The 27189-nt window shown below is 40.2% G+C and overlaps 1 protein-coding gene across 1 annotated transcript in view; it reads right to left on the bottom strand.

The window, feature by feature from the left end:
- The window catches only part of ca10a (carbonic anhydrase Xa), a 379419-nt gene that overhangs the window by 36795 nt on the left and 315435 nt on the right, over positions 1-27189 (bottom strand). The window contains exon 6 of the mRNA XM_033611814.2: positions 13493-13678. Within this exon, the coding sequence (XP_033467705.1) occupies positions 13493-13678 (186 nt within the window). The remainder of the gene's footprint in view (positions 1-13492; positions 13679-27189) is intronic.

The raw sequence follows: 27189 nt of genomic DNA, 5'->3' as shown, positions 1-27189 counted from the left end.
GGTAGAGGACGGGGTCAATTGTATCCAAAATCCAGCAGCTTTATTATGAAACTTCTGCCAAAAGTAATTTCAATGAAAAATTTTAAATACTTTCAGAGCACAAGTTGATGTATTTCATTAATTTAGATTAATTAATCACAGAGCATGTAATTATTTGGATTAATTTTTTTAATCACTTGACAGCCCTAGTTTCTACATGTCACATTAACGTGTATGCTTGTGGAAAAGCCTCCAAAACAAGACCATCATCACCACACTAAAGCCTTCCACTGAAAGCAATACTAATACCTCTTCAGTGTGACAGCAGCTCCTGTGGCAGTGCCACAGGTTTTCAGGCTTCTGGTGTTTCAGTCAGTTAAACCTGCAATGAAACCTGCACTGAAGCTACACTGCGCGGAAGGGATTCAGACAACACTGAATTGGGTGTGAAAGGGTCACTTTTGCTCGACTGGCCAGTGCTCTCTGGAGTGTGCGTGTGTATGTGTGTGTATTTGCGTGTGTGTCTGGGGGTCATGACAGCCTCTTTATGGCATGATGGCTGGCCTGGCCCCGGGGGTAGGGAAATATGAAGACAGCAAGTCGATAGCGGAAGAGAGGTGTTCAGCGCTAACGGTGAGAGGGGGCTTAAAGGCGCTGGGCTGGAAATGACGCTCCCCATCTCAGCTTCCATCCATCCGTCCTCCCCCCTTCAGATTAACTGGAGCGTGGATCCATAAAACTAACAAACGGACGCAGCCTCCTACTGCACACACCGGTCACACTGATTATGCTCATGGATCTACTGTACATTTGCACATTGCCACCTGATTTGTTTATTCAGGTGTTTTACTGGTACGACAGAACACTGCCAAAGCACTAGAAATCAAAAACTATCATTCCATCATCTGCGCTAATACTCACCCATGCTACACTAGTAATTGAACATAATCCAACATTAAGCTGGCTTTCTTCATTCATGTTTATTTCTGCATGTTTGTTTTCTTCAGAACAAGCTGTTCAGTGATGTTCTGATGTGATTTAAATCCAAAATCCACCACAATTAGGACGCCGCGGTGCAGATGTGGGCGAAATGTGCCGTTTAATAGTGATTAATGATAATTAGGGGAAGAGAAAACAAAACAGAACAAACTCCCCCATCAAAAGCTCTGTGACCGATAATCTGCCGCAGTGATATTAGCTCAATGTGATTTTCAGTGTGTGACTGTGTTTCAAAGAGAACATACGAGGTGATTGATCTGTAATTTATGAGGGGTTTAAAATGTTTCGAACATCTGCCATTGGCAAATCCTTCTCAAACACATAACAAGATTTGTATTAAATATAGTTGAATCCTCTGTTTAGCAACAAGCGGGGTCTCTTTCAGTATACAGAGGCTCTCTGTTCAGTTTGTTGGGTGTAATCACAGCCACAGCCATGGAGTCAACACTGTGGGGAACAAATCTGCTGGAGGGCTGACCCTTTTTAGCAAAATATTATTTATTTAAACATTTACAGTTCCACCCCAAAATGACATACTGACATTAACCTAACATTGTGATGCACATCCTCACTAAAGTGAAGTATTATTATTGGTACTGTATTACAATATAAAGTTCCCATCTACAACTGATGGGAACCTTAACGGACCTGTACGCAAATACAACAACCAAATACACTTCTGTTTTTATAGGAAATGTTCAGTTTCTGCTCATTCAATGTGTACAGTCAGTTGGTTAAACATTGTGTATTTATGATTATTTCATTGTGCAACAAAAGCAAGTGGTCAGGTTTAGAAAAAAAAAACATCTTGTTTTAGCCTACATTTATTCGACAAGCGAACACCAGCCTCCTGGGTGAAAGTCTGGTGTTGTGGGACCCCTCCCACCCTCCCTATAGGGACTTTCTAGGTCCTTTAATTACATTGTTGTCCAGTGGCGTTTCAAATTGACATTGTTCAGTGGTATTCTTAATTTTCGTTGCCCAACGGCATATCACATAACCACGAAAGGATGCCTGTTTTTTTTCTGTGTCTGATGCGGAAATGAATGGCCAAGCAGTTGTATTTGACGACTTCTAAATGAGGAAGGGCTAGATATAGCGTACGTAACACTAATATTACATTTAAGTTTTCCACTTTTTAATACATTTAAAAGGAATTAAATAGTGAGATGGTACACTGTTTGACATTGATTGTACCCACAGCAGTCAAGCAACAATTTCTGTTGGGGTACGGCAACACCACTTGCACAAAAACCATCATGCATCTAACCCATGTACAACCGCAGCACACCATAATGCCAGAACCAGTGGTAATCAAAATGGAGGTGTGTGGTTGCCTGTCATAGATCAGCCATGAAAACCAAAACCAAAACCAAAAAAACAATACAGTAAATATATATATATATATATATATATATATATATATATATATATATATATATATATACATACAGATATATATATACTTCTTACAATTACAGCCCTTGCTGTAATCTGAATTTAATCTTCTTATACTATAATATGTATTTTGTTGTAATAATAATTGAATGTGCCATTTTTTTGATTCATTGTCCATCATGTTATTCGGTCAGCTAATGTAAATAATGGGTGATAATGGATAGAGAAGGTCATTAAGGGAAAAGCTGCTCAGTGATTTTTTTTTAAATCTTTGTCTAGACTGCAGTCTTTGACTGGATGTTGATGAAAAGTGAATGAAAATTAAAGAATACAAAGTCTACTATGGTATTGCAGTATTATAATGAGTTATAATAGAGGTTTTCTCTCACTCATGGTCCACTGTTGTTGAAAGATGATAGCTCCTTGATGGATAATAGCTCTCAGATTTAGAGATGGTGAATTTTAGCAGAATACTGCATGAAAGGTTTCATTGTAAATGTCTTTTTTCTTGACAAAGGTTTTTTCTATGCTCTTTACAATGTATGGAAGTCACCTGTCACAGAAACTACTCAGACTATTTCCTCTCCTCTAACAGCTTCTGGCAGCTAGTTGTGCAGCCCATTTGGCAGAAAATAATGTTGGCATACCTTTCTGCAGATATATTACATATCTACATTTCACATCAACTTTTTTAAAGTGACGTAGTTCAGATTACATGTAAATAAACTGAGCTGGTCATCAGTTATGCTTTTGTAGCAACAAAAGTGAATAATGTTAATGAGAGTTCACAATATTCCCAGTTGTGTTTGTTGCGACCAAATGGGGTCTTTAAGCCAGAACATGATGTTTTCCTAAACCTAACAAAGTGGTTTTTGTGCCTAAACCTTACCACAACATAAAACTGAATAGCTTGACACCTTGGCAAACAGCTACCAAACAGCAGATGGCAGCAGATCACTGTCTGAGACAAACAAAAGGGGGTATTTTTTAACCAGTTTGGGACATTCCCAGTTGTGTTTGTTGGAACAAAGGAGGGTATTGTCAAAGAGAGTTCGGGACATTCCTAGCTCTGTTTGTATCGACCAAATGGGGATAGGGTTCTCCTAACCCTAGCCAAGTGTTGCTTGTGCCTAAACTGAACCGCCTGTTAACCACACCATTGTCACAACATAAATTGAATATTGAAACATATAGACACGTAAACTTACAGAATAGACCCTGATAGCGGTTTGCAAGCTGCAAAATGTAAGGTGCGCCATCAGTAAAAAAAAAAAAAAAAAAGCCTGCTGTGCCTTTTTATTGCTGCCGGACAACCACCTCATCACCTCCTCAACATTTCTGTGCAATAAATGTAGCCTACTGTTAATTTATTTTATTTATTTGACAGTAATTAGTATCTATCCCTAAAATGGACAGGCAAAGGGTACTTGCTGTAGCTCTGGTTGAGGTCGAAAGGCTGTCAGTTAATAGTTTGTTGGGCACAAGGAAACGGAGATCTGTGTGGGTACATGAGACCCGGGTGTACCAGTTGGTCCAGGAGCTGCGCATCAATGATGGCCATTTCGAGGTATATTTTAGGATGACTTGGGGGCAGTTTGACAACCTGCTGTCTATTGTTGGGCTGTATAGCTCTGGATATCCAGCAACCACTACCACCAGTTTCTCCTCCATTGTTTACCAACTGTAAACTTGTTGTCATGACCACCACAGAAGGCCTGCCTCTCAAATCATCCAATTGGACAATGGGGAAAAGACAGATATGACATGATGCATTTTTCCACTCTGAGTTGACGTTTTTTCAACTCGAGGCGTTCAGAGCACTCTTGCAAAGACGCTAGGCACTTAAGCCCTTTTTAATTAGGAATTGTGCAAATTTCTTTTCTTTCTGACAGTTAATGGCCTCTTCATTTGCGAGGGCATGGAGGGCGCGCAATTCCTTGTCTCCCCAGTTGCTCATCTTTACTGTGTCTGTCAGGTTTGCGTTTCCCTCTTGCTACTAGCTGCTCATTCCTTCTATCAGCTGTTTCCTGTTTATCCACCGCCAGTGGGTCACACATGAAGCGTCATCAACAGCTCCTCCCACAAGTCATCAACAGCCCCTCCCGTTGCGGAAGGGCACCTTGTTCTTTTTAAACTAAATAGGTTCCGCCAATATGTCTACCCTACAAAGCGGAAAATTGGGCAGCTCGGATCAACTCGCCAATCCGGCTCTGTGTGTCTAAACACTCACAGCTTGCCGGCAAAACATTCACCAAAAATCTGGCAGTGTAAAAGGGGCTTTAGAATGCAGAAATATGCGGTGCGTCGCTATGCAAAAATCGTGACCAAAAAGCTTCATTCTCATTAAAATCAATTACAAAAAGGTGCTCCCAGCTGCTAAAACACATTCTGTGTGATCAAGGCCTATCTGCTACATATACAAACAAACTGCTTTAACATATTGATGGTTTGTATAAACACGTGATGCCACCATTTATTCTGGTGTGTGGGTTCAGATGTTAGCCTGTGGTGGTTTTAAAGTACAGTATACAAGGTCAAGACAAACGCTGTCCAGTCCAATAAAAATACAGTGGATATGATGCTGTTTGGCTGATTGTATGATTTTGAATTTAAATGAGCAAAACTACTATTGTATACATACAAAGACCTTATACCCTATATATAAAAGTGTTGAGTGATTCAGCCAAGTAACTGGCACAAATATGCTAAATTTACCATCTAGGGATGGCCAGTACAAATTAGCTTATAGGCTATATCTGCTGCGGATTATGGCATTGGTTCAAGCTATATATTTGTCCATACACAAATAAAACATAAATAAATAAATAAATAAACAAAATCCCACTCTAGAAGTCAAACACTAAACAAAGATGGAAATCTAGACATTTGTTGTATTAAAGTTGATTTTTAAGTCAGCTCACTCCAATGTCAGAGTGTCCTTCAATGCACCAACAAGTGTTTTTTTATTTTAGTATAGTCACTGTGTGACATAACTTTAACAAAAAAATAAAAGAGATGAATTCTTCCTTGTGATGGATCACCTGCATTACAGTTCTGTACAGCAGACAGAAATGAACACAGAGCAGTAACTGCCTGGAAGGAAGGAAATCAATCCAAACTCTTGCAGTATACTTTAGAGAATGATTAGATGTAGTATTGTAAAGAAAAATATTGTTGTAGAAGTTTTTCAGCTTTTGTATGGGTCAAATTGAAAGGTGTAAATAAAAGAATGTTTTTTAAAAAGCAGTTTAGACCTGATTTATTTGAGAGTCCGAAGACTTGTTTTTTATCAGAGGATAATAGGATAGCTGAGTGTTCTCTCAGAGTATGAACACATGAGCCAACCTAGTGAGGGAATAATATTTGGAATATATTAGCACTTATTAAAAGACCAAGGTGTTTCATTTTCAGATTACACTAGGAAGCAGCTCCTGGGGACAGGGGACTGACTGCCACACAGACAAACACACCGCACCAACCTGATTATTCTGTCAGAAAGAGTAAAGGAAATAAGTGGAGAAAATGCAAAGCAATGACAGAATAATGGTTAAAATGTAAATAAACCATTTTAATTAATCACTCTAAAAACAGTAGATGTGTTTATAGCAGTATCAAAAATGAATGTTTAATGTGGTTAACAGGAACGTCTGTCAGATAAAGTAAAATTAAAACCGAAAAAGCTCTGGATTGATGTGATAATGAACATTTCTTATAATTTATTTCTATCATTATTGTGCAAAGTAAATAAAAACCCACACCATATGCCTCTGGCTGCAGCTTTGTGGTGTGTTCACATTGTGGTGCTCTGCAACATCCAGACAGCAACATGATTTCCTAAACAAGTGTCTTTCAATTTGTAGAGCTTTCTGTTGCCATGCTTCCCTGTGACTGGCTCCGCAATTTCAGAGTGATGAGAACACTGATGTGACTGGCTGAGGGTGTATTTATTAACCTGTGATCTACACCGATCAGCCAAAACATAAAAACCCCCGGCAGATGAGAGAACATGACATGACAGAGAGCTAAACGCATCGACCTGGCCTACAAATTCCCCAGTAAAAATAAACTAATGGGTCAATGTACCTGTTTTATGGGCCAGTCAGACAAAAAAAAGAAAAGAAAAAGAAACACAATTGTGTTGGCCTGAAAGGCACATTGGCCCATAGGAATGATGCCCCATTAGCCAGATGGCCCGTCCAGCTCCACTGTTACATACATGAACCAAAATAGCAGGTACACTTGAAGACACCCACACACTCAACGTGGCCAAGACAAACCAGTTGAAACAGGGCCTATAGTGTGGCCTATCAGTTGCTTCACAATTTGCTTCGCTTTTCTTATCCACATTACATATCCATATACAGACTGAACCTTTATCCCATAAAGTATATATCATATACAGTCCTAAGGGGAAACAATCGACAAATACACGCTGCATTTAGGTGCCAGCGAAAACTCCAACATCCAGGCTTTCAGCATATCCATGAGGAGTTTCCAAGTGGAAGAGGCATTTTTTCCATCAGGCCATCAACAATAAATAAAAAATAAATATGTCAGATGGTTTTTATTTCACATGGCCTTAATTCTGGCAAACTCAACTCCTACTGTTCTGTTTTTACACATACACTGCTGTGTCCCTTTACAGATGACTTTAAGGGTAATTGGTTTTATACAACTTGGGTCTTATTTTCACAGTTTTGGCCGAGATATTCATCACTGACAATATTGTTGTTCCCAAGTTAATACCCAAACCTGGCCACATCACTATAAAGACGTCAGATGGGGCAAGAAAAGGAGCAGTCAGGTGAGCAGACAGGTTGTAAACAAACCCACTGGTTAGCAAACTCTATCTGGGAGAGAAAGCTGAGGTAAACAGTAGAATTGTTACTGTAAGATGTCCTGATCAAGTTTTTTGGCCCCAATCCGAGTACTTTGACAGTGGGTATCTGCCGCTGCCGAGTCCAGTACTTACATAATTAAAAACGTTTATTAAGCACCCTTTACATACATACATTTAGTATGTGCTCTATGTGCTTTAGTATGTGCTCAGTTGAAAATCTTTCTGTTCAGGGCCCACTGTTAATACACTATAAGGATGTTATTTTGTGAGCAAGGACTTTATATAGGAAAATACTGTATGTTCACCAGGCACCAAAAGGAACCATGAGTTAGGAGATATAAAGGGGTGGTTTAAAGACGAAAGCTTTGGAGAGTTAATGCAACCCCCCAACACACACACACACACACACACACACACACACACACACACACACACACACACACACAGAGACCCCAGTCCTCCCACAGGCTGCCATTTCAGAAGAACGCTCTGCTTTAAAAAGTTGTATTATTTCTCTCTTTGTTCATGTTTCAAGGACATGCAGCCACCACTAATCTGCAGATGGGGGAGAGAGGGAGCCAGAGAGAGAGCGAGAGAGAGAGAGAGAGAGAGAGAGAGAGAGAGAGAGAGAGAGAGAGAGAGAAGTTTCAGTTTCTGCATTTTCGATTATGAAACATCTTACTGGACCTTGAAGTCACGGCTTTGGCTCAGAGACAGGCTGGGGTGGGCTATCGGGGGAGGTGGCGGAGGATGAGGAAGATGTTTTCTAGTTGCCATTTCACTCAGAAACAGTTGTTTGAGTGAGGAGGACATGGCAAAAGGGAATGGGATGTTAACCCCCCCCATCTATTAGCAACCTTTCCTGGCCTTGTTTTCCCCGCAGTTCAGCAGCTTTAGCTACAGCTATCAGTCCATCTGAGCAGCGCTGCCAGTTATTCTGAATACAACACCTACTACCTCATATTAACAAATACAGAATCTGGACCACATGTCAGCAATCAAGTATGTAGATTTGTTTTGATAAGCAACACTAACAAAGCACAATTAAAATAAAATTGATAATTGTGCTTTCCATAGGTAAAAAAACAAACAATGTCTGTTGTGTCATTACCTTACTAACACTCACCCTGAAAATGACATTTTATGTTAATGAGAGACATGAGACACGACAAACTAAAAATAATAAATAAACACCAATAAAAAGATGGCATGTAAAGATATAAAGACTGCAAATCCAAAATCAATTCATTTCTCAATAATGATTGAAGTCTGTAAATGGCAATATTCAAATGAAATCATTTTGAATCAAATTCAAATTTAATTATCAATTTGTGTGCCCACACTGTCTGATGAAATTAAAATGATTTTCATTTTCAAGTCAGAAATTAATTACTAGTGCCAAAATAAAAATGAAAAACCAAAGGCTCCACAGAATAGGAAATTCTCAAGCATAATGCAGCCTTGACATTGTAACTGAATGCAAAGTCAACTTTTTTTTTTCAAAAAGTCCACGTCACATTTGTCTCTGTTTGCAAATGATCCTGCCTCTTCCTGTTTTACAACTGATTTTAGCCTTTTGGGTAACACTGGCACATTTACAGAGATGTTATTTAATGTGCATTGACCCTTTAATAAATTAATTAATTATTAGTCAATTAATGGGAAATTAATTTGAAGACAAAGTGATATCTTTATATCACTTTATATATTAAATTAAACACAGTTGCACAGTAGATTTGCGCCTCGAAACTAGAGGCCAGTGTGTGTGTGAGAAAGAGAGAGATAGGGAGAGATATTTTGCCTTATGTACAATTCATGACATGATTAAATACATTCATACAGTAGGTGTTTCTCTCTCCTGTGTGTCTGATTGTAATTGCCTGCCTATAGGCCATGATACTGAATCTATTTAGGATTTCTACATAAAAGAAATTGCCTAATGTTGTATATTAGCCATTCAGAATACCAAAGACAGTTCTGAAAGAAAAAAAAAAATCATTGTCTGCAATATGAATGCACAATTATGAGATTACCATCATGGTTGAAAGCATGATTTGCTCTCTTGCAGCTATAACAATCAAAATTCTACCAGAATCTTTGTTGTTTGGTTCTTTATAGACAGACACAGTTGTCTACGCTCTTTATTTTGGAAAAAACAAATGCACAGTATTGGTGTATTGGTTGAAAAATACAAGGAATCTAAAGACAACATAAGTCTCTTTTATCATAAGTTCCAAGCAACAGCAAGTTTAAAAATGTAGCTATATGAACACTGATGTCATGTCCAGGATTTTAGAAACCTTCTGGCAGTTTACATTGCACAATTAAAGATATACATATGGTGAGTATTTTAAAGGCATGTCCCGCCCCTATCTCCGGTGGAAATTACTTGTGAAACCTTTTCCCCTCTGATGCCTGCCTGAGGGATGCTGTGTGCAACGTAGCAATAGTATGACATCACATCTTGGATATCAGCTGCAAATCTCTTTAGAGCTTCTCTGCTTGGCTCTGAAGAACTCCTCCAACACCGTATTAACCACAAAGGGCAAATCAGTAAAAGCAGGGGTGAAGTAAAACATGAAGCCCTGGAGGGAGCTTCAATATACTTTAATGTGTGCATGTGTGCGTGTGTGCGTGTGTGTGTGTATGTGCACGAGATGTCCTTTCAGGCTTGGGTTGCAGCTCTCTCCAGCCCGAAGGACACAGTAAACACTTGTTTTATTATGATTTGAATATCAGCTCTCAGACTCAGAGGGAGGATAAATGATTATCATTAATTATAATAAATTTGCCTGTCAAGACTGCAATTATTTTGTTGCCACACAAATTGGTTATTCATATAATGGCGGCGGCGGAATGCAGCAGCGTGAGTGACTCATGATTTTGTTGAACAATCAAAGCCAGGGAAGCTAATTGTTTCACTCGTCAAAATGTTTAAAATGGCAGAGTGCGACAGTGTGTGTTAATGCGCAAGTGTGTGCAGGGTCGAAGAATATGTGCGTGCGAGAGAGTTAAATGCTTAACTGTCATCTCTGAGACAAGTTTGTTCCTGCTGAAAGCACTGATGCAAATCACTGCCTCCATGTGAAAACTCATTTAGAACGTCACATGGTTCTCTGCAGACTAGGGCGGGAATCTGGCTCCTTTAGGTAAGTGAAAACATTTTCTTCCACCAAATTAACTAACAAAATGCATAAAGGAGACGCTGAAATCATGTACTCGAAATGGAGATTCAAGGTTTTCACCCATCACAGGCCAGTGTATGCTATCGCCTTGAAAATCTAAAGATGCTATTTCAACAAACACTTAAACCTGCCCTGTTCACGTTGTTAAATTTTGCTTTCAGGTGGACTGGAGCCGTATTCAGACATCTTTCTCTGTGGAGGATGATTTTATTATTACATGTGCCGGCCTGTGATTTCAATCAAGTCTATGTAAAACCTGTGTAATTTTTCACCTCCTCTAGTTGTTGGTACAGCCCCATTTACCTACTGTTCTTTTGGTAAATCCTGCAACTTTAAGCTGTTTCAAACCAAGCACAGAATTTCGTCCCAAAAATTCGCACACACATTTATAAAAACTGATTTTGTTTAGAAACTGATTCTTACGAAAGCTTGCATAACAGATCGTGATTTTGGTGGATTTCCAGAGTAGGTAAAGCTGCTGCTGGAGAAGCTACCTGACCTGACCAACACCTACATGAGTCGCCCACCATACCTACATGTCAGTCCACAATCAGTCCCCTTCAACCTTTGGTTCGGACAACCCAGTCTCACATTAAAGTCGTTGAAAACTGGTGCTTTGTCAGTGACTTCTGCTGTCAGACACTGATGAAAAAAGCCATTCTTTTACATCAAAATGATACGTGCCTGGTTGCCGTTATTGTTTAACAGCTCTCAGTGGTGTCGGGGGGGGGAAACACAGCGGGACAACAAACTTGAGATGGTGGAAGTCAGAGTAGGGTTTGTGGGAGGGGTGGTGGATGGGTCCAACAACCACTGACTTTCACCCAGGAGGCTGGTGTTCTCTTTCTGTAAGATTGTAAAGCCAAACTCTGTTCTTTTTTCTAAATTGCACCATATGCATTGTGTTGGCAAAACTAACCACATGCGTTTGTTGTTGAAGGAAATTTTTTTTTAAATCTTACAGGAAGCAAACACTGGCCTCTTGGGTAAAAGTCTGTGGTTGTTTGATCCATCAAGCACCCCTCCCACCCGCCTGCCCTACTAGGACTTCCAGTGCATTAACTTTCATTGTTAAACAATAACGCTGACCAGCCCTGTATCATGCCAATGTGAAAGGATGGCTTTTTTGCCGGTGTCTGATGCTGGTAGTCACTAACCAAGTGCCGGTTTTTAGTGAGTTCAAAGTGAGACCAAGTTGGGATCAATTGTAATTATGGTTGTCAAGGTTGGGACACAAACTGTGGCCTCACACAGCTGAACATGCCTCACCTTGCTACATAAAGGGCCTACCATTTCTAGTTTTGGTACTAAATGTTAGCATTAGACGTACATTGTGAGGTGCAGAATCATATGATACTTAGAAAACAGACACTGGAATGTGATTAAAGTCATCAAAAAGGCTTTTGGTTACCTGGTATATGTTGGATTTTTCACCTGAACATTCAGTCATACAATGAAGGAAAACAAATGATAAGAGCAGTAGGCTGCTGTGACATCATGTTACTGGTAATTCTGTCTTGCTAGTCTTGCTAGTCTGCAAACCTGGTTATTTGTGTAGTGAGCTATATGTAATAAACATTATTACCATGCAAACACCAGCCTTATCCTCACTGTTAAAGAAAAAAAAAGTATTCAGGAGGAGCTGTTGACAGCTTTCCAGGTAAATAATCATATGACTTACAAAGTTATTTAAAGTTGAGTAAATAAGTTTATCGTAGTAGTCTTGGTCCAAACATGGTTGGTGCCAATTTTCATTTTTATGCTGATGACACATTGATATATTGTCCCAGCTCATCCATCACAGAGGCTGTGGCCAAACTGCAGGCTGTCTTTACCATTATCCAGATTCAGCTTTCACAACTAAAGCTGCTTTTAAACGCTGATAAAACTAAGGTAATGCATTTCTCAAATGCTTGGAAGAAGTCTGTGAACACTCCTGATGTTATTACTGCTTGGGGAAAGGAGTAAAAGGTTGTCACTTGTTACAAATATCTCGGTGTCTCGCTTTTAAACCTCAGGTTGATAATCTCCTTTAAAAACTAGTCGTTTTCCTCCTTTGAGGCCAGAAAAAGACTGGTTGCTGGTGATGGTGATCTGTTGTACGTGAATGCATCTGGCAATTGCTTGCACATGTTAGATACTGCATATCAGAGATTGAATTGGTCTCTGTCTGATTTAATGCTGTCATAAGTACAAGGATGAATGACTTGGTTGGTTCCTGTCATTGTGCGCAGATGTTCCAATTTTTCTACATGCTGTTATATACCTTTTATGTTTTCTATTGTGTTGTGTTGCCACTTTATTCATCTTAGTATTTATATTGATGTTGATTTAGGTTGAATATATGGATAAGCCTGCTTATGATGAGGGTCATGTGGTTTTCTGGTTGAATACTCATATCCTACTATTAAATGGAGAAACCTCTGTCCCTCCCTCTGTCCGTCCGTCATCATCCATTTTCCTCCTCACTGCTTTGACCTTCTTCTCTGAACTTGCACATAGGCTTTCATCTTGGTCATGTCCAGACAGCCACGATGCCGTTTTTGCCTTTTTCCCACATTTCTACTGTTTATATTCGCGTTTTTGTCCACTACCCATTCATACTGTGAGCACCATTAGCACATACGGGTACTGTGAGCACCTGTATGTGTGTACCTGTGTGCCCGCGCACGCGCATGCCTCCGTGCTGTCAGCCAAAACTATGCTCCATGTATTTTGCCATAAAGCATGTTTCTAAATACAGTGAGCATTGTTTGTCTTACATTAATATTTATTACACAGCGCATTTACAGTGCTCTGATTTTGCATCTCCTCCAATATACTGTTTTTGATTTCTTATTCCTCTATACATAACACATCCTCGGGTATGGACTAATAATAATAATAATAATAAATAATAGTAATAATATAATTCTTGTAATTCTCCTGTTACTTGTCAATGGTTAAAAGGCTGTCTGGAAGAAAGTTTAATTTAATACCACAGTGTCTGCTCACTCTATAAAGGACCCAACAGCTTTCTATATAGTGACAATAATGTCGTTTCTTCAGTTCTCTTGGCAAATTATACTGTCATCACACAAAGTGCACACACCTCTCCAGAGAAGGCCTGTCCGTTCAGCAGGTGTTCGGAGCCCTGGCCATCCTCACTGCCGAAGTGTAGCCGAATCTCCTCCAGACGATGGCTGTACGTCATTGGCCCTCCAGAGATGTTAACCAGATGCTCCTTGTCCAGTCGCAGAGAGACGTGGCGGCCCGTGTTGTACATCGTCCCTCCCACCTGGAGAAGAACAGATGGAGCTCAGTTGATTACACAAGAGCAAACATATTTCCAAGGAGAAGCATACAGTATATATTCAAGCCAGAAAATCTCAGAGTGGACTTCAAAATAAAGCCTTACAGATCAAGGAAAGAATTTTCCAAGAGGAGTTAACATGAGGTGATGCGACAGGAAACTCATTCACAGTAAATCATGCAAACTTATTGAGCCCTGTGTGTTTATTTAAATGGTGTCACAAAGAGCTCCAGAAGTTAGAGATGTGTAACAGTGGCACAAGAAGAGAACAGTCATGAAGTTAAGAAACTGGTTCAGTGATGTCAGTAACATGGCAGTATCTTCATTTAAGTTTGCTGCTAACATCAGACACCATAAGCTACTGGTTTTTCTCACAAGCACACAAATGCAGCACAATTTTTACAACCAGAAAAGAAACAAGAAATTATTCTATGTATCACTCCACCAAAGGGTGACTGCCTTATGAACACATACAGTTTTTTATTTTATTTCAAGCTATTACTGGGGTGTAGCATATGGATGAGACTGGCCCTCTGGCAGACTGGGCATTTTCCCACTGGTTTATTTTCTTAATTGACACTGGGCTGGCGCAATCAAATCTTTAAGCCCCTCCCCCTTTGATGCTTCATTAAACAGCATTTGCAAAAAAAGAGATAAAATAGATGAGACAAAATGCAAGGAGGCGCTGAGAAATTGCAAGCCAAAAAAATACAGGCCCTTTATGCAGATCAGTGGAGGGATTAGGTCTGGGCCTCCAAGCCTGCAACCCCAAATGTTCTTTGAAAAGCCCCTGACTTTTAAGACCCTTCTAGCGACCTGCTGCTCAGAGTAATCTCAGTGGCTATTATGGTACAGCTTCTCTCGCTCTCTTTTGTCATCTTGTGTGCATATGTAGGCAGGAGTGAGTTGCTATGGCTATGGTAATTGGCATCGCCAGGTCATATTGTCATAAGCCTGTCATGTAAGCCTACGTCAGGCTCGACAAAAAAGTTCATATGTGTGGATGTGCGTAGTCTTCCTAGCATGACATACTGTCAAAATAAGTGCAGGTCTGTGTGTGTGTGTGTGTGCGTGTGTGCAGGGGGGTCTGATGGTCAGCACTGAGTGACACAAGTTACAGCAGAAAGAGTGGAGAAGAAATGTCAGAGTGTACAGGTCCGGGTGGCTTACATTTGTGTGATTGATAGTTGTAGGCCGGTCTGGACCAAAATACCAGAGCTGATTTTTTTGTACCAGCCTAGCCCTGATGAGATCCGACTCTTTCTCCAAAAAATTACTTTGAAGGTGCAGTGTGTACAGCCTCGTTTCCTCCAAGCACCCCAGATTAGTTCACTTCAGTTCAGTTTGGTACACATTAGAATGGTAATTTTTCTGTTTCTACAGTGAAAAGTTGTGGATGGTACCAATAGAACTGTCCTCATTTCTCGTCACCCTCTCTTGGGGTACCTAGCACACACTGGTACTACAAGGTGGAGTGACAAACACTGCAGTCCATTGATTGGTCAATAGAGAACTGTCACACTTGCTCAGGGCTGAGTTGTAGCTGGTTTTGAAGCATAGGTAACCTCTGTTCATATCGTGGCAACTTTCTCATACATTAGTCAACTATAACTATAAAATGAAAGGATGATTTGCTGCATCTAGTAGCAGGTAGATCCTTAGAAAAAATTATTTGATTAATTAAAATTAACTGATTGCAAAATGAAAAACAATCAGCAAAAGACGCAAAAATGCTCCTGCTTCTAGAGCCGATGTTTGGTTTATCCAGTCTTACAAAATGGTGGACTCTGTAGCCTGCTCCTTATGTATACATACATATATATATATATATATATATGTGTGTGTGTGTGTGTGGGTGTGTATATATATATATATACACATGTATATATATATATATATATATATATATATATATACACACATGTATTATATTCCATATCTGCCAATGTATCCCCCTAAATACTACACACTGGACCTTTAAACACATACTCGACTGATTCGATGATTCCAGTCCACAAAGTTCTTGTACCACAGAGAATTAACAGAAATGCAGCTTCAACATAACCTTAAAAGGTGAAGGTATGATTTAGCTGCGAGGAGGAAAACAAATGAAACACTTTATCAGTCAAAAGGTTTTGCTGATACATTCGGTATGAACATTATGCAGTTTTGACACATTCTTTAAAACACTTTCCTTATCATGTTGATTCAAATTGATTCTTTCTACAGGTAAATTAACAGTATATAAACATAATTTGGCATGGACTCATTGCTCAAATAATATATCCAGGTGGGAAATGTGTAAAATAATGTGTGTTTAATCCCAAACACTCCTTTACTGCAGGTTTATTTCCACACAAAAATGAAAGTCGAGGAAAGATCTGCCAAAATTATGCAAGATAACTCTCCAAAAAACTTACCCCAGACTACATGAAAGGATGTCTACTATGTTGTGAAGTCTTTTAAAACCTGAAGTTGTGGAACAATTATTACTGAAGGCTACTGGTGTATTCTCTCTAGTCGCTCTGTATCTTCTGCTTGACTTGACAGAGCAGTGAATCATTTGTTTAGTAAGAGCTTAAAAAAAAAAAAAAAAAAAAAAAAAAAACAAGTGAGGAAAATCAGGTTCTCTTGAAGTTTTTTTATGAGCTTTGGTTTCAATGATAAGGAGATGCTGTTGTCTCGCATTCTTGACAGCTTAGAAATTCAAGTTTTTTGTTGAAGTCTGTATCATCAACACAGCTTACGCGGGAACAGTCCTGAGGGCTTTATTTAATTAGGCAGCAATCTGAGCAGGAGGGAGAGGCGATATTGTAAAACTGCAACAACACTCCAGCAGACAAAGGAGAAAGTGGAGCTGCAAGTGAAGAGAGAGGACAGGTAAAGATGTGTAAAATCATCAGAATCAGCTTCTAATCGATACACTGTGAGTTTTTAGGGGAAACGCAGCATTACAAAAGCCTTATATAACGATCTTTAACGGTAGCTCTGTTTATTTATTTATAATGGGGAGTTCTTTCAAAGGGAAGCATTGATATTCATGCCACAACTTTGGGTGGACTTCCATCGCTCTTATCTGCCTCTTTCTCTCCTCTCCTCTTTCCACTCCCTTTGCTTTCCCTCCTCTCCCGCTCCCTCATTCCTTTTACCACTCGCTTTCAAAATGATCACCCCCCCCCCCCAACCCCTTCTCTACACCCCCTCTAAATTCCCAGAGAAAGAAGTCTGCCCACACATTGTAAATATTTTATAGGAGCTCTGAAAAATCAATGATTTGAAAGGAGAAAGAGAGAAGAAGAGCGAGCGATGCAAAGAGGAGATAAGTACGGGGAGCAGGAGCAGAGAGGTGCTCTGGATTTAGTGTCCAAAAAGGAAAAAAAGGTAGAAAGTGAGTGAAGGGAAGTCTTTTAGATTTCCTGGCGAGACGATGGGGGTGAGGTGAGACCCCTGAAAGGCCAGAAAAAATCTCATCTCTCTCAAGACCTCCCTGGACTATTGTTGGCAAGGTAGAAGTGATGAAATGCGTGAGGACTCACACCTAAAACATCAGAAATGGGAATGTGGAGCAGGCTGGTAATGAAGGAAACTGTGAGATAATAAGCAAAGACATAGAGTTACACTACATAGCTCAAAGTATGTGTGTGTATACCCGAACATGAGACCCATATAAGTGTAGTGTGCCCTGTTTGTCAGTGCCTTCCAAAACCAGAATAAAATTGATATGTTCATCCAGTCCTCCAGTCCTCCAGTTTCCCTTCACTTTACAGAGTGTTTTAGTGTCTTTCAGCTCATTGTTTTGGTTTACAGCCAACAACTTTACTGATTTGGTTTGGTCTCACTATGAGTGCTGGCAGGCGGCTGTTTTCAGGTCTCACTCACTGTACACTACTAGACAGCCAAAGTTAGTGGGTAGTTGGTGAACACAGAGGAGCATTTAGCACCTTAAAGGGCCAGTGTGTAATATTTGGCATGGTTTATTGTCAATCTGAATCTGAATCTGAATATTCTACCCATTAATATGTTTATACAAGTGTATGATCGCTATAAAATAAAATTCGTTTGGTTTTCGTAGCCTTATAATTATGCTTTTATATATATATATAGCAAGGGCCTTGCTTTAGAGAGATCGCCATCTTGCGCCGCCATGTATGTACGGCAGACCGAGTGGACAATCCAGCCAGCCAGAGAACGTGTTTCGCGTGTATAAATGAACCAACGAAGACAACGGAAGGAAGGAAGAAGGAGGAGGAAACAGCAGAGTGTTAGTAGTTCGTCGATAGAGAGTAGTGAAAAGTTTTTTTAGTTATAAAGTGTGCGAATGGACCACACTTACCACGCAACAGGAGAGAATGAACCCGAACCGTCATCTGCGAGGAAAAGAAGATGTAACTTCACTCCTTGTGATGCACTCTCTGCGGCGCTTTTCCTCCTGGTGATATCTCCCCAACGATGGTAGCAGTAGCACCGAATCCCATTCTGTGCATTCAGCCTCTCCTCTCACCCGCTCAGCATCAAACACATGGAGTTCCTCATCTGTGTGCTCCGGCTCAAACAGGTATGGCTCTGGGTCTGTGTCCGCTACAAGAAACTCTTCAAAATCGCGTCCAAAGTCATCCATTGCAGCTACTATAGTTCGGAGATATTGCTAGGCTAAATAAACAGCTGAGCTCTGTTTACCGGCTATGCTGTCAGTCAGTGTGCGGGCTGGAGGTTGGCGGAGCAGAGAGGGGAGGGGGGTCCCCACTCAGTATGATAAACGAGTATGTGTGTAAAGTTATGAAGTGTCAGAGTTTGGGACGGAGTGGAGTGTTTCTGGAGTTTCTGGAGTGCTCAAATAAACAGGCCTTTTTCCCGAACGCTCCTCTGGTCTCCTGCTCATGAGGGATTCATTACAATATTGTAACATGGTTTAGATTTCTAAATAAACATTCACCTCGTCGCTAGATAGACCTACTCCTGAAAAACTCGTGCGCAAGGCTTTTTGTCCCTACGAGGCCACCGTCATTTACCCGACGGGAGGGGTGAGCGAGTGAGCCCTGCAATCTAGAATTTGACCACTGATGTCACTGTTTCCAATGGTTTTCAACCCATTTTACACACTGGCCCTTTAAGAGACAGATATTTTCTCAGAAGTTGGCAGAGAACAAAAGCTAAGCTGAAAGGACAGTTAACATTGGACTGCTGAGTGTTTGCATAATCAACCAGCCCAGTCGCTAAAAAAGAATGTAGGCATTGTATGTTTCTGCAAACCACAGATATGTTACATTTGTACATTTTCCACATATCATATCAGCATTTGGTGGAGGGGATGGTGGACCAAGTGACACTGATAGGCGAGATGTCTGCCAAGCTACAGACCACTCTTCATGATGAAGAAACAACAAAATCTGTTGTTTTTTAGGAAGTTATTGCTGTGTATCCGGAAGCTTCTACGCACCAAACATGGGTATTTTTAGTGTACCATCGCCGTTTTCCCAATGAGGATAGTGCCAGGGTTGTTTTTTACAGAGCTATTGCTGCATTTCCAGGTTCTGAGGGAAACAAAATAGTGAGCAAATTATATTTGCTAGTAACATAATGATGAAATGTTGCTAATTAATGTACCTGGCGAGTCGCAGAAATGTTGATACTGAACGTATCAGCAAAATGTTCACTGACAACATATTTCATTTGCTTTCCATCAGAACAGGCAATCTTGCAATACATTATCCACTCATACTGACTAAAGCATTATTTTTTTTTATATTACCACCTTTTGCATTAACATTTAACTAAAATCAAAATATTCCTATAACCTTAACCAAAATGCTTTTGTTACTCAAACCTAACCACAGACTGGAATCTGGATGGGAACCTGGGATTCTGGTGTCACAATTTCTGCAATTTGTTTGTTTGCCATCCCGACCACCTCACTGCAAATCCAGGGCCATACATAAATGTAGTGTTTCATTAAAGAAACCATGTCTCTGAACATAATCCTGCCAGTGGTTATGTTTTCAAAACATAATTATAAATGCATTTTAGTCATATACAAACATTATTTCTAGATAAAGGGTTGATCCACCTTGAGCTCAGCCCTCTGAATTTTTGCTGTGCTACTAAAAATATACATCCATCCATTTTCATCTGCTTATCTGGGGCCAGGTCACAGGGGCAGCAGGCCAAGCAAAGCACCCCAGATGTCTCTCTCCCTAGCAATGCTTTCCAGCTCCTCCTGGGGGACCCCAAGGCATTCCCAGGCCAGATGAGATATGTAATCTCTCCAGCGTGTTCTGGGTCTGACTTTGGACCTCCTACCAGTGGGACGTCCCCAAAACATCTCCAGCAGGATGCACCCAAAATATACAGTATACTGTATATGTATGTATGTATGTATGTATGTATGTATGTATATATTTGCTCCTATGCAACCACTTTCAAGGACTGAATATTCCAACAGAGGTTAAATGACAGTGACTCAGAACTGAAGGAGACTTTTAGCCCATCTAACATTTGTATGGGGGTCCCATGCGGGTAGTAAATGAGCTGAAAAATGTGCCCTATATGGGATTGTCCATGGGTTCCATAATGGCCCCATGCCTATTGCCAACACAGATGGTTTCACTCAAGTGGGCCCAAGATAAGATGTCCATTTTGGGACCAGTTTGGAACTTAGTACCCAGGAAGACATAGCATAACCCATGTGGAGCCCACTTGGGTAAACCCACCAATGTGGGCAATTGGCATGGGGCTATTATAGAACCCATGGACAATCCCATATAGGGCCCTTTTATTAAGCTCACCACATGGGGCCTACATACAAATGTTGACTTGGACATGAGAGGGAATATGCCTTCAAGAAGTGAACTCCAAATAAACTTGTGGAGATAACATGAGACGACTTTCATCTTAGTTCCTGGTAGGTCACAGCCGTCAGAGACAACTATTTCTGGTCTTTGTGGAGTAAACGTAAACAGGTTGTATTGGGTATTTGAACAATTGACAAATGCTGTTTTGAGGGGACAGCTTCAGCTCTAACAGCCTCCACTCCTCTGGTTTCAGGCTTTCCACCAGATGTTGAACCTGCTGCTCCAATTTGCTCCCATTCAGACACAAGATCATTAGTGAGGTCCAAAGCAGAGAAGCTTCCCCTAACTACTGCCATAAAGTTGTAGGCATATGTTGTCTATTATCATCATTATTTTAGAAAACATATAGCTCTCAAAGGGCCTAGTAATTAAAAAAACAGAATAACTACCAAAAGTGTACAAAAGTATGTGCATTCTTGTGCCACAAAGGAGAAAAAACAACTGAAATACTGAGGCTCTCCTGCCTTTATCCTCACACTTCTGTTTCATGTGACTGTTACATACAGCACAAAGCCTACACTCAGTGCACAGGGTGACATTTTTTTTTTTTCTCCAGCCAATATCTGCTGTTCAGGTTGATTGCTCATGTCAGGGTAAATGGCTGGAGGCTGGGTGGGAGGCGCGGGTAGTGAGGTGTGGTTGGAATGACAGAGGCGATGGCAGTAATCGTGTTTGTCTCACAGTGAACACGAGATACAGAGCGGCCGCTTAGAGATCATGTACAGTAAAAAGCAGCTCCTTTTCTAATTGGTAATTCTTTCATCTCCTGGGATCGATAATCCCCAGCGAGTGAAGTACTCACAACAGCAAAACAGAAGAGGTCATTATAGTAGAAACTCTGCAGCACATACCAAGGGGGGGGAATAAGACTAAGAAGCTGTACGTGATGCAATCTTAGATATGCAAATGATCAACTTTTAAAAAGGAAATTTTTGAAAAGAAAAACAAAACTCTGCTGGAGTACAAAAGCACTCTCTGAAAGGAGAATGAAAACATTAAAATCATTCATATTTTGTGAATTTGTGAATCTTCTGAGCAGGGGTTGAAAGAGATCACATTTGGCTACGTTTAGCCAGCTGGTGGGAGCCACACTGTAGGGAATAAATGAAGACACACTTGAATAAAACGTGCTTACTTCTTTTGAGATGTTTCTGCTACAACAATTACCAGACAAAGTCAATGCTGTGGAAAGGTTGCAAACAAAGCATAGACTCTATATTCCAGCGTGCCTTCTCATTATTCTTCGAAGTCTCGACACTTGCGTGAGTGGTGAAGTAATTATTACAGGCGGGTAGTGGAATTTATATTTTTATTCTCAGTGCTGAATATGTTTATGAAAATCACTGACTTTTGTGCTCCTTCTATGAGAGTTGATAAGCAGAGGACTGTGCATTGCTTCTATATGACAGACACGGCTGTACCACAATCAACAAAAACACTCACAGCTGTCCAACTCATCTCATGCATCAACATTATACTATTATACTGATTATACTGTCTCCACTTTTATACTAATGGCTTCATCAGAAAATGCCTCTTTGCACCTCAGTCTTTTGTTTAAAGTATTACCATAAACAGTATACAATTTTGTAGTTCAACTCATGACACTATGATGCACATGAATATTGAAACTGAAGATTTTCGGTCTTTCAAACTGCACCCTAAAGCTCTGTTGTTGTCAAAAATACTTTTAAAACACATCAGTCAGATACACTGTTGCACTGGGTGATATATTTCTTCATTACCAAGAACACAGCACTATAGCGTATAAATAATAGTCACTACAGCACCAAATGTGGATAAATCCACTGCTGAAAATAGTCCCCCCAAAAAGCATTTTTTCTTAATTAAAAACTACAGTTTGCAGCTATTTCAGGAAATAACAGCCTTCTTAGAAATGAAACTATATATTTGTAATGTCACAGAAAGGGTGAGGAAGTTTTACTCTCAGTTCAGCTCACTGTTAAGCTGCAACTTTGCTGTTTTGTTCACTCTCACTGGTCTCACAATGATATTTTTGGCTGCAGCAGGCAGCTGTTTAACAGTTGCCAAAAGCAACTGCACACTACCTGCTCAGCAGCAAACAACAGACACACACTTAGAGACTAGCTGGTGAACAAAATGGAGCATTTAGCAGCTAAAGAGATATTTTCCTGAGGAGTCAACATGTTCTTACTCCCAACTTATCACAACTTGGTCAGTAGTCCTACAGTTCAAACTATGACCCTCTAAGTACCCCTTTTAGCATTAGTTTTGAACATGTTTCTGTGTCAATTTCAGCTTGTTACATGCTACAGTGTCTCTGCAAAATAAACATTTACCTTAACAAGTTTCCTGTGCAGCAAAACTAATTGGTTTGGTTCAGAAAAAAGACCCTGGTTTGGGTTAAAATAAGAACATTTTAAATTCACATTACGTAAGTAACTTAACAAGTATGTAATACATATGTCACGTGACATTAAGTATGTCATGTAGTTAATGTAGGGGCAGCAGTAGCTCAGTCCATAGGGACTTGGGTTGGGAACCGGAGGGTCGCCTTTTCGAGTCCCCGTCCGGACCAAAATATGGAGCGTGGACTGGTGGCTGGAGAGGGGTCAGTTCACCTCCTGGGCACTGCCGAGGTGCCCCTGAGCAAGGCACTGAACCCCCCCAACCGCTCGGGGTGCCTCACCAAGGGCAGCCCCCTCACTCTGACATCTCTCCACTTTGTGCATGTATAGGTCCAGTTTGTGCATGTGTGTGTCTTTCGGACCTGTGTGTAATTGACAAGCAAGAGTGAAAACATTGAATTTCCCCTCAGGGGGATTAATAAATTAAATAAACTTAAACTTAAACTTAAAAACCTCAATGTTGACTTTTAGTTTCACACAGGACCTGAGCAGCGGCTTCCTGAGTGAAAGTTCTGTGTATGTTTGACCCATCCACCATCGTTCCCTCCAGCTGTACTTGGAGTTTCTTGCTCATTATACTGCCACATTGCTGCAGATGGGTTTTACACAGAAAACAGTTATAAAGACGCTAAAAGGTGCCCTGTGTGTTTGTATCAAATGGCCACTGGCCAAAGTGCCATATTTGACGCACTGAGAAGCTGGTAGAGATCAAAGTCAGAAATAAAAGAGGGTGAAAACTAGACTTGCAGTCATCAGGTGGTCAGGAATTACATGAAGGGTAACATTGCTAAGTTACTGCTGAATGTGTGAATAAGCAACTGTTTGCTAAAAAGTTGTCTTTATCAATTTAAAAAAGGATGATATGTCAGTAATGCGTTCACAGTTTGTTTCTTCTGCAACTAAGCGGCCTAAGTCAAAACCAGTGAAATCTCATTTGTCTCTCTTCAACCTGGCCACACAAAGATGTTTTCATTTTAATAATTCTTTTAGACCTCTCCTCTGGACTGTGTTGGTGTGTACAGACTGCTGTGACTGACACCTCCCTATCTCACTTGTTAATCTGTTTATGTGGGACAATTTACACCCTTATAATTATATAGCCCTAGTCCTATAGTCCATTGTAGGTAAAGCACAGGTGTTGAAAACAAAAAAAACATTAACTGTTCTATTCAATTGTCCCAGTCAGCCATGGCAGTGTGACAGCATGAACAATGACCAGGACCATAAAACTGAAGCACCTAATTGGAAACCAGCCATACTTCATTTTAGTATTTACACCTGCGCTTCTCCTACTGTGACATGTATAAATGTCTTCAGTGGATAAAAGGCCTGTCATGATGTGTGTCCCTGCCTTTTAAGGCCCTACACAGCGCTGGTCCACCCACATGAGTATATTTTATCTATTTTGCCTGATTAGACCTGCGTGGGTGTACAAACTGGGCTTGAGTGACATTTCCCTGGCTCACTTGTTAGTTCTGCTGCACCTCTTACTGTGAGACAAATGATACCATTATAATTTTTGTATATACATGTAGTTTGGTGACTCCCAGTATAGCTCCACCTAACTATAACCGATGCAGAGGTCTAATTATCGAGGTGTGCAGGGTTTTTAACTTGGTAACCATTCTGTATATAATCTAATCTATATTCATATTATGTTTCATCAGCAGAGGCTTTCAATATTAATATTAGAATGTTTCAAAATGACACAAATAGGTTTTGATTAAGTGTGACTGTGAAATTATTATGCCTGATGTCTAATTAGAGATCTCAGACAAAGCACAGAAATAAGACGCCGCTAATAACTTCAGAACTTGCTTGAGAATCATCATGTTTTTAAGTTTTCTGCAGTATCAAAGCAGGGCTGCCAGGCGTCACGCTTCGAGTGTGACAGTCACGCAATTTGACCCATTCTCACACCACACGCCACACTTGACATTTCTCACACTTATATTTCCCCATTCAATACTCTATATTTATTTTTTTCATGATAATAAATTTTGGTCCTCGCGGCTTGCCGTAGTTCGAGTAACTCTGATTGACTGACCGAGATAACCAATCCCAGACCAATCCATCAGTCCTTTGTGCCTAAATCTAACCAACCACGCAATATAAACCAATCAGAAGCAACGTAAGGCGGGTCTTGGCGTCTCTATCTTTCACACACAACAGCGCCGACATTTAAAACCCACTCGACGTTCTCCTGCTTGCTAGAAGACGGACGGTAGGTAACTACCCAATTTTGTTAACTGTTGATTCGCTGTTTCTCCTTGAGTTTCCTAGTTAATATGTACTGTTTTAAGGCTGCTATAAGTCTATCATTGTCCTGTATTTGTTGCAGAGCTGTGTAACATTTATTTGCCTCTTCTCTTGGCGAGTTCACACTTGAAAAAGAGACTCTAACGTTAGTCTCAATGTGTGTGTGTCAGAGTTACAGACTTGTAAATATCAATTTAGACCCCCCTAAAGCAGTGTTTCTCAAAATTCTAAATTTCAAGGTCTATCCTTAACTCTGACAGTGTACAAATGGAACCAAATGGACCCACTGGGGTCCATTTGGTTCCATTTGTACACTGTCAGAGTTACAGACCTTGTAAGGGTCAATTTAGACCCCCCTAAAGGAACCCACAGAGTCCCTGGAATCCACTTTGAGAACCACTGTAAAACAGTATTCAATCAAACAGTAACATGTAGCTATCTTTTGAAAGATGCTAGGTAAGAGGAAGAGACAGCAGAGAGATCTGCTGTCATTCTGGGCAGTGCCAGTGACAGCCCCCCCTTATGCACCCCCTGAAAATGAGAGTGCAGAGGGCACAGAAGAGACAGAAGATCAAGAGAGATCAGAAGAGATTGAGGACAGTGAGGACGAAGATGTAGAAGAGATACAAATTGAGAACACAGAGACAGAGGATGAGGATTTCTGGTAAATGTGGCATGGAGGTGAGGACATCAGTCTTAAGGTATAAATCGACGTTAAAACAGGCCAAATTGATGTTAAAAAAGGCCAATTTTTTTCCGAATGCATCATGACACTAAAGTCTCACTCTTGTCATTTTCTGAAACTTGGCAGCCCTGATCAAAGTAATCCAGTGATAGCTGTCTCTACATCCTTGGGTACACTGCAAACAGAAGCTGCGAATAGCTAATTTGGATAATTCACTTTTAATGGTGCTGATTTACCGAGATGTAAACAAATATAAGCCAAAAATAAAACCTCACTGACTGAGGATGTGTCTCTCAGTGAGCCTTTGGTTGATTGGAGGCAGGGACATAAATAAATGCCTGCACGATGACACACATGCATGTTTGTTTTCTATCTCAGTGAGATGCACAAGTTTATTTTGGAGTCTGAAAACCTTATAAAACTACCCATAAATATCTGAGAATTAAAGCTTCTCTTTAGGCATTGATTAAACTTCTAAAAAAAATCATCTCTTTTCATCAAAATTACATATTTAGGAATTTCCCCCCATCAAAAACATCCTTTCACGCCTTAAAATGGCTTAGATGTAACTCTACACCTTAGCCTCATTTAATATGTACAGATCTATGAATATGCAAATTAGCCCCACCCTTCACTAGCTCGTCTGCAGCTCCAGTGTACCTGCTCACTTACGACTCATCAAACACACAAAACTTTGCTTGAACACATTAATAGATAACATGAGCCTTTGGCTATGTCATCAAACAGCTAATAATGTGTTGCTAATGTTACGTAAACCTTGTTCCTGATCATCAGCTCTGACAAGCTAAAATGAAATTGAAACTTAGCCCACATCCACACTAATACATTCTTAATTCAAAGCGGCATTTTAAAACAAAATCAATCTTTGTAAATGCAAATATTCTAGCACCATTTCAGAATTAATCTCCACCTATACTAAGACACTTGAAAATGCATACCATTCACATACAATGGGTGTGTGCATCTAAACAGTAAGTAGATTGTCTACTCTGCAGTTGGTTGTTTAGTTATAGGAAATACTATGGAGATGGTGAAAAGTAAGACCAGAAATTTCTTCGCCTAGAAAAATGACAAGGTCGAACTGTTACTGAAAGTTACATGAGTATTAGGCAGTCAAGGTGGCAGGGATAAATTCTGGGAGTCATTGGAAAGAAACTATTGTAATGAATTAGAGCAGTAGGTAGAAAGCCATGGCAATGGGAAAGAAGTACTGACACAAGAAGGATGAAATCAAAAGGTATGTAGGCTTAGCTAAAATGTTTTGGCTTGACAGCTTATGACTGATAAGACCCA

This window comes from Epinephelus lanceolatus, chromosome 21 (genome assembly GCF_041903045.1).
Source record: "Epinephelus lanceolatus isolate andai-2023 chromosome 21, ASM4190304v1, whole genome shotgun sequence".
In the NCBI taxonomy this organism is placed as follows: Eukaryota; Metazoa; Chordata; class Actinopteri; order Perciformes; family Serranidae; genus Epinephelus; species Epinephelus lanceolatus.
This window is presented reverse-complemented; position numbering and strand designations above follow the sequence as displayed.